General features: G+C 48.0%; 1 protein-coding gene across 1 annotated transcript; it reads right to left on the bottom strand.

The window, feature by feature from the left end:
* Positions 1 to 1450: 1450 nt before the first annotated feature.
* Positions 1451 to 5389, bottom strand: gpr185b (G protein-coupled receptor 185 b). The gene is made up of 2 exons (XM_066682090.1): positions 5308 to 5389; positions 1451 to 2951 (listed from the first exon to the last, which is right to left on the bottom strand). Exon 2 carries the CDS (start codon positions 2947 to 2949, stop codon positions 1921 to 1923), a length of 1029 nt encoding a protein of 342 aa, XP_066538187.1. The 5' UTR covers positions 2950 to 2951; positions 5308 to 5389; the 3' UTR covers positions 1451 to 1920.
* Positions 5390 to 8746: the final 3357 nt, after the last annotated feature.

The raw sequence follows: 8746 nt of genomic DNA, 5'->3' as shown, positions 1-8746 counted from the left end.
CAAGGCGGGAATACACCCTGGAGGGGGCGCCAGTCCTTCACAGGGCAACACACACTCACACATTCACTCACACACTCACACCTACGGACACTTCTGAGTCACCAATCCACCTACCAACATGTGTTTTTGGACTGTGGGAGGAAACCGGAGCACCCGGAGGAAACCCACGCAGACACAGGGAGAACACACCACACTCCTCACAGACAGTCACCCGGAGGAAACCCACGCAGACACAGGGAGAACACACCACACTCCTCACAGACAGTCACTCGGAGGAAACGCACGCAGACACAGGGAGAACACACCACACTCCTCACAGACAGTCACCCGGAGGAAACCCACGCAGACACAGGGAGAACACGCCACACCCTGGAGCTGTGTGACTGCGACACTACCTGCTGCGCCCCCTAGAGGACAGGAGGAGGTATATCATAGCTAGTGACCAGGTTGGTTACTCTACTGTAGGAAGCTCATTTTCCTTTGGCTTTCCCATTTCGTTTGCAGGAGGATTATATCATATCTGTCCTTCTCAGATGTATCTGCTGAAAAATGAGCAACCTTTTATACTGGAATTGAAATAAATGGTGGAGGTGCAGTCTCTGACTTATGCACAGTGCCTGACTTGTAAATGTCAGCTGTGCTTCATGTTGAACGCTGTACGTTCTCCGCAGTCAGCGACGATATGAAAACGTTGTCTCTTATGACCTTCAGCTGCAGGAACCCTTCACTCAGCTGTTGGAACATAGCTTCAAAACGGCCTTGCAGCAACGGGATTAAAGTCACCCTACGACTGTGTCGCTCTGCGTGTGATTTCCCTCAGATTTCTGATAAAACTCCTCACTTGAGTTTGAGTGACAGCCGCCGTCACCCTGCCTCCCTGACACTCTCTTCATCACCTCCCAAAGTTGTGAAAACAACGATCCGTCACAGAACAATGAGCTAACGAAGCGGCGGCGGATTTGGCAGGCAGCGAAACGGCTGACGAAGCTTTCGCCAAAGCGTGTGAAATTTCTCTGGTGGCACCTTGTTTTCCTTAATGTCATTCATACATTTTTTAAAAGGAACATGAAGAAAGCCCGGTGTGGAAAAGAAGCAGATCTGCACAGGAACAGCAGTGCCGTAGGGCCGGCCGCTGTCCGTGGTCCTGAATTCTTGTGCGTATAATGTACTGCAATTGAACTATTATCGTATTACACTGAAATGCCTCCGTGTTGGTGGACTGACTAACTAAAGCAATCTGAAAAGGACACGTGCCGTCAACTCTGCAGCGGAGTGCCAATTATTCCACTTCTGGAGACTCTCCTTGAAGTCGTTCTTTCATATGAAGGATGTTTGAAACGCACTATGCTTTCTCTACCTCGCTGATTGACCAGCTGCAGTGTCAACTGGTAAAGACAGAGGCTTTGGCATCCTAATTGGCTTTGCTGGGACGTGCAGTAGATTTGGGCTAGTTAGCTAAGTGCAGGGAAGGGAAGAGGCTATAAAATAAACATAAAAAACCTTGCTTTTCAATGGCCAAGAGAAAGAAACAAGGAAAAGTTTGGCTTTTTGTCGTAATAAGCGTGGGTCTGTCTTGTCACATAGCTTTAGCTATCCCTCTTTTTTCCTTTTTTAAAAGAAAGGCGAGCAATTCTTTCCTCAGCAATGGTGATGAAACTGCACTAAAATCTTGACTTACACAACAATGGACAAGTCATGGGCTCACTTTGGGAGGTTGAAGCCCAGTGACCACACATCACAATGAGCAAAGTCGATACTGCAATGACACTGAGGTGTATATACAGGCGTGAGGGGTTTCTTTGTTGTGTTTGGTAGAAAAGATCCGTCGTGTATCCACCCGCTGTGGAGGCGCAGTGTTACACACGTACACAGTGGACCTACAGAAGGGATGTCCCCAGTAATCTCTTACAGACTCCTACCCTATACATCGCTTGAGGTCCTGGGCCGGAGGGAGAAGTTGGCCGGGACGCAGCCACAGCAGGCCAGCCACAGGGACTTCTGGATGTCCGGGTTTCGGAACGCATAGATGATGGGGTTGATGACTGAGTTGCAGGTGGCCGGCAGCACGGTGGCGTACGTGTAGATAGAGGGGTAACTGGAGTCTGCCACGATGGAGTACATGGCGAAGGGCATCCAGCAGGCGGCAAAGGTGCACAGGATGGCGGACAGAGTGGACACGCCTTTGGTGGTGGAGATGGCAGCGAAGTGGTGCTGCTGCACGGCAATCTGCTGCGCGTGGCGGAAGGCGATCTTGCAGATCTGTAGGTAGAGCTGCATGATGAGGGCGAAGACCAGTAGGAAGGTGACGGCCAGCGCCACGGCGTTGTTCTTTGTCACCGGGCGGCACACGCTGCAGCGAGCCTCGTCCGCCAGACAGTTCCAGCCCAGAGCGGGCAGCAGACCCAGCGCCACGCAGACCAGCCAGATGAGCGCCAGCATTGCGTAGGTGAAGGTGAGGGTGCGTTCCGTGTTGTAGGTAAGAGCGTTGTACAGAGACAGGTAGCGGTCCACTGTGATGGCCAGGATGTTGAGGACCGATGCGGAGAAGGCAGCGATCAGCAGCCCCACGGAGGCCAGTGTGGCCAGGTCAGTGTCCAACGCGTAGATGGAGATGAAGTTGAGCACCAGGCCCAGCCCGGCCAGCAAGTCTGCAGCGGCCAGGCTGCCGATCAGGATGAAGGTAGGGGCCCGAAGGCTGGGAGTGTAGAAGAGCGCCGCCAAGACCAGAGCATTCTCGCAGGAGATGAGTGTTCCGGTCACACACAAAGCCACGTCCCATGGGCTAACGGGGGCCAACGGCCGCAGGTCCGCCCCGTTCCCAAACCCGGAGGAGTTACGACCGTCCGGCAACAGCCAAGGGCCGCCGAGAGAGGAGGACGAGGACGAGGGAGACGTGGAAGAGGCGTTGGGAAGGTGGCTGCTCATCGCTGCTGCAAGAGAGTGAATCATAGCTGAGAAAAGGAGAGAGGAAAACATGTCAGTGTGGATGACCTGCTTGTTTAGTGATGGTAACAGCGACCAAAACAACACAAATAATAGTAACCATGAGGATAATAACCATAATGGAGTAATTATGTTCTCAAAGCACCCACTCCAGAGCCCTGCGCCTCATCCTTCACTCCTCCATCAATTCAGCCTGCCATTACTCACTTCTTCATTCACTCCTCCATCGCTGACCTCTCCACAGTTTACTCTTCCATTACTCTCCCTTCCATTATTCACCCCGTCACATTCTCTTTCTTCCGTCATAGACACATGCATCGGTCTCACCTTCGTCATTCACATTTCCACCATTCACTCGTTCATTGTTCATGTTTTCACCATTCACACATTCATCTTTAACATTCCCATCCCTCGCCCCCCCTTCATCGTTCATGTTTTCATCACTCATCTGTTCATTGCTCACTTTTTCATCACTCACCCCTTCATTTACATTTCCATCATTCACTCATTCATCGTTCATGTTTTCATCATTCACACATACATCTTTACCATTTCCACCACTTACAACTCCACTGTTTGCTTTTAAATCATCACTCACCACTTCATTCACATTTTCACCATTAACACATTCATCTTTAACATTTCCAAAACTCACAGATTCATTGTTTGCTTTTAAATCATCACTCACCCCTTCATCGTTCATGTTTTCATCACTCATCTGTTCGTTGCTCACTTTTTCATCAGCAATACTGCCATCACTCACCCCTTCATTCACATTTTCATCATTCACTCATTCGTCGTTCATGTTTTCACCGTTCACACATTCATCTTTAACATTCCCACCACTCAACTTCATTGTTTGCTTTTAAATCATCACTCACCCCTTCATCATTCATGTTTTCATCACTCATCTGTTCATTGCTCACTTTTTCATCAGCAATACTGTCATCACTCACCCCTTCATTTACGTTTTCATCATTCACACATACATCTTTACCATTTCCACCACTCACCCCTTCATTTCCATTTCCATCATTCACACATTCATTGTTCATGTTTTTACCATTCACACGTTCATCTTTAACATTTCTACCATTCACAACTTTTGTTTGCTTTTAAATCCTCACTCACCTCTTCATTCACATTTCACCATTCACACATTCATTGTTCATGTTTTTACCATTCACACGTTCATCTTTAACATTTCTACCATTCACAACTTTTGTTTGCTTTTAAATCATCACTCACCCCTTCATCGTTCATGTTTTCATCCCTCATCTGTTCATTGCTCACTTTTTCATCGTCAATACTGTCATCACTCACCCCTTCATTCACATTTTCATCATTTTTGATTGTATTGTTTATCCCTTCATCACCCATATTTATATTAATCACAAATTCACATTTCCATCACCCAACCATTCTTCCTTAAAATTTTTTGTCTGTGACCCACTTATTCACTCTTTCATCACTCACCCCTTCATCATTCACGTTTTCAACATTTAACTCTCCACACGCATCATTCTCATCACTCCATCATTTATATCTCCCACCCTTCTCCAATGACCCCCATCATTCATCCCTGTCATTTACAACTTCATCATTCACTCCTCCATCACTCAGTGTTCCAGGTGTCATTCCTCCATCATCCCGCCTTTGTCTTTCACTCTTTCAGCAGTTTTCTCCTGATCAGTCGTTCTTTGTTGTTTAAAGATGCTGTCTGCGTTTTTTCCCTCACGTTTTCCTGTCTATTTTCCAGCGCGCATTTTCCCTCCGCCGCGTTTCTATTTTTAGAAATATTCCTCTAAAAATATGCCGCGCCACCTATAGTCGGCACCAAGACCCCCCCCCCCTCCTCTCTCCATCTCTCTCTCTCTCTATTTCTCTGTCTCTCTCCTTCTCTCTCTCTCTCTATTTCTCTGTCTCTCTCCTTCTCTCTCTCTCTCTATTTCTCTGTCTCTCTCCTTCTCTCTCTCTCTCTCTCTCTCTCTCTCTTATTTCTCTGTCTCTATAGTTCTCAAACTCTGTCGCTTACATTCTATCTGTTCCTCCCTCTCCCTCCCCCTCTCTCTCTCTCTCTCTCTCTCTCTCTCTGTGCGGACACGCGGGCTGATTTTAAGATGCGCGCGTCCGTTTCATTCAGAAAAATCCCCAGCGCCAGGATCCAGCGGCGCAGAGCGGCTCAGTCTGTGTTTATTTATATAACCGCTGCTTTTCTAACGAACACAACCCGGTCTCACACAAACTTATTCTAATCACATAAACATTCTGAAATGTGCGGACAGGAGTCAGAAAACTACGTTAACGATTCTCTCTCTCTCATTGTACGAGTGTATTTCCCGCCGAAATCGTGCGCGCGGTTACCTCAGTGCCATGAAGCCGCAGTGCCGCTGTTGTTGTTGTTTTCTTGTAGTTGTTTCTTTTTCCTTTTTTTCCTCGTTCTTCCCTCTCTTCCCTCTCGTTCCTGTTCCTCGGGCGCGGTTGGCTCGTGCCGCAGCAGTGGACGGTCCGCGCAGATGTTCGCCGCTGCTTATCTTCGTGAGCTCGTGCCCTGCTCCGCGGTTAGCATGGCTAACGGCGCTGACGGGACGACGGCACTTGCGTGCGTGATACCTCCGCGCGCGCGCACACACACACACACACTTTCTCCCTCAAACACACACACACACACACACACACACAACAGCAGCGATGATTCTCCCCTCTGACGTCAGAGGCTCCCGCACAGTCATGCGCGGGTTTGTGAATCAGAGCAGCACAGCTTCAAACAGCACGCGCACCTGAAAACACCCATCTCTCTATTACTCTCTCTCTCTCTCTCTCTTCCCCCTCTCTCTCTCTTTCTCTGTCTCTCTCTCTGTCTCTTCCCCCTCTCTCTCTCTTTCTCTCTGTCTCTCTCTCTCTCTCTCTCTCTGTCTCTCTCTCTGTCTCTTCCCCCTCTCTCTCTTTCTCTCTCTCTGTCTCTTCCCCCTCTCTCTCTCTTTCTCTCTGTCTCTCTCTCTCTCTCTGTCTCTCTCTCTGTCTCTTCCCCCTCTCTCTCTCTTTCTCTCTCTCTGTCTCTTCCCCCTCTCTCTCTTTCTCTCTCTCTGTCTCTTCCCCCTCTCTCTCTTTCTCTCTCTCTGTCTCTTCCCCCTCTCTCTCTTTCTCTCTCTCTGTCTCTTCCCCCTCTCTCTCTCTTTCTCTCTGTCTCTCTCTCTCTCTCTCTGTCTCTCTCTCTTTCTCTCTCTCTCTCTCTGTCTCTTCCCTCTCTTTCTCTCTGTCTTCTCTCTCTCTCTCTCTCTCTCTCTCTCTGTGGATGTTACTATGCGTTCATCACCACGGCTCTCAGTGTAAATATGAACAGAATGAGAAAATGGAAAACAAATCTATGGTCTGTAAAATATTAATGATGTATAATGCATTTAATTAGACTCTTTAGACAAGGTACAACGTAGGTAATTTCTCTCCTCCCATCTCTCTCTCTCTCTCTCTCTCTCTCTCTCTACCTCTCCCAACTTTCTCTCTCTTCATCTCTAACCCCCTCCTTCCCTTTTCTCTGTTCTCCCTCTATTCTCTATCTTCTCCAGTCACTCTCTCCCTCCCTTTCTTCTCTATCTCCCTCCTCTCTTTTTCTCCATCCATTCTCTAACTCCCTCCCTCCTCTTTCTTTCGTTGTCTCCTTCCCCTCTGTTTCATTCCCCCTCTCCCTCTCTCTCTCTATTTGTCAATGACCCCCCCCCCCCCCCTCCAAAACACACATAATGAATAGGAAATAGAACAATAGAAATAAGTGATTTATTTATTACTTAATTACAGAAGAATAGTGGAATATTTGGGACCCAGGAGAAAGACATTTAAAATGATTATTAATAGTTTATATTTAATCAATATCTGATATAATAATTAGACTAATGTTTATTTATTTATTACAGGTTTATGATCATTTCTCTCTCTCTCTCTCTCTCTCTCTCTCTCTCTCTCTCTCTCTGTAGACTCATCATCCTTTGTATCTTTGGGCTCCCTCCGGTTTACAGGAGATTTCTGGGTATTTTTCTGGTTTTGATGTGTGTGTGTGTGGGAGTGTGTGTGTGTGGGGGGGGGGGGGAGTGTGTGCGCGCGCGCGTCCTCTGTGCACTGATGTAAGGAACGGCTGAATGATTGAATGGGTGAATAGGCGTGGTCGTGGTGGTCGTGCTTGCGCGCCTTCATTCATGATCTCGCGCGCTCTCCCCGCGCTGCCGCTCTCATCTTCAGCAGGAGACTGTCTCCACACGAGCATCTGCAGTGTTTGAATAAACAAATCAGCACAAATGTATTTATTATCTGCACTAACTCAGACTCATCTCATCTCCAGGGAGAGCCTTTCTCTGCCAGAGAGAGAGAGAGAGAGAGAGAGAGATGTAGAGAGAGAGAGAGAGAGAGATGTAGAGAGAGAGAGATGTAGAGAGAGAGATGTAGAGAGATGTAGAGAGAGAGAGATGTAGAGAGAGAGAGATGTAGAGAGAGAGAGAGAGAGATGTAGAGAAGGAGAGAGAGAGACAGAGAGAGAGATGTAGAGAAGGAGAGGGAGAGAGAGAGAAGAAGAGATGTAGAGAGAGAGAGAAAGATATGCAGAGAAAGAGAGAGAGAGATGTAGAGAGGGAGAGAGAAGGAGAGAGAGAGAGAGAGAGAAGGAGAGATGTAGAGAAAGAGAGAGAGAAGGAGAGATGTAGAGAGAGAGAGAGAGATGTAGAGAAAGAGAGAGAAGGAGAGATGTAGAGAGAGAGAGATGTAGAGAAGGAGAGGGAGAGAGAGAGAAGAAGAGATGTAGAGAGAGAGAGAGAGAGAGAGAGAGAGAGATGTAGAGAAGGAGAGAGAGAGACAGAGAGAGAGATGTAGAGAAGGAGAGGGAGAGAGAGAGAAGAAGAGATGTAGAGAGAGAGAGAGAGTAAGATATGCAGAGAAAGAGAGAGAGAGATGTAGAGAGGGAGAGAGAAGGAGAGAGAGAGAGAGAGAGAAGGAGAGATGTAGAGAAAGAGAGAGAGAAGGAGAGATGTAGAGAGAGAGAGAGAGATGTAGAGAAAGGGAGAGAAGGAGAGATGTAGAGAGAGAGAGATGTAGAGAAAGAGAGAGAAGGAGAGAGAGAGAGAGACAAGGAGAGAGAGTGATGTAGAGAGGGAACGAGAGAGGAGAGAGAGATGAGGGAGAGAGGGAATGAGAGAGGAGAGATAGAGAATGGGAGAGGAGATAAACTGCAAAAGAGAGGGTGGAGGGAGAGAGAAAGAGGGAAGAAGACGGGTGAATGTGAGAGAAATAAAATGAGAGAGATGTCGACTGAGGATATACCGAAGGAAGAATAGGAGAGAGAGAGAGGAGAGGGGAGCGGAGGGAGGGAGGGAGGGATAGGAGGAGGGGGAGGAGGACATTGCATTGAGCCGTCTGAAGGAATGCTGGTTTATAGCTGTTTCTTTTTTTCCTTTCCTGAATCAGGGGTCTGATCAGAATGAGAATGAGACCAGCTCAGGCCCAGCGTCACCTCAACGAAGGGAGACTCCACCAATCGCCCTCTCACACTCCCTCATTCATCTCCACCGCACGGCATTGTGGGTACGCTCTTACATCATCGCCCTCCCATATCACACACACTCAAATATGCATGCACAGAACCAGCGCTGCATAGTTACACAACAGCACACACACACACACACACACACACACACACACACACAGCTCTGAGCAGCTTCAGCTCGACCTTCATGCCAAAGGAAAACACAGCTATGTGCTTCATCGCCCTCAGAAACCTATAGACATCCGCCTGTGGCACGAGTGACGGATCCTGTACCTG

The sequence above is a fragment of the Hoplias malabaricus genome, chromosome 9 (assembly GCF_029633855.1).
Source record: "Hoplias malabaricus isolate fHopMal1 chromosome 9, fHopMal1.hap1, whole genome shotgun sequence".
Lineage (NCBI taxonomy): Eukaryota > Metazoa > Chordata > Actinopteri > Characiformes > Erythrinidae > Hoplias > Hoplias malabaricus.
This window is presented reverse-complemented; position numbering and strand designations above follow the sequence as displayed.

What these genes read in the sequence shown, in the direction of transcription:
- gpr185b (XM_066682090.1), bottom strand. Translation starts at nt 2,949, where the DNA reads ATGATTCACTCTCTTGCAGCAGCGATGAGCAGCCACCTTCCCAACGCC.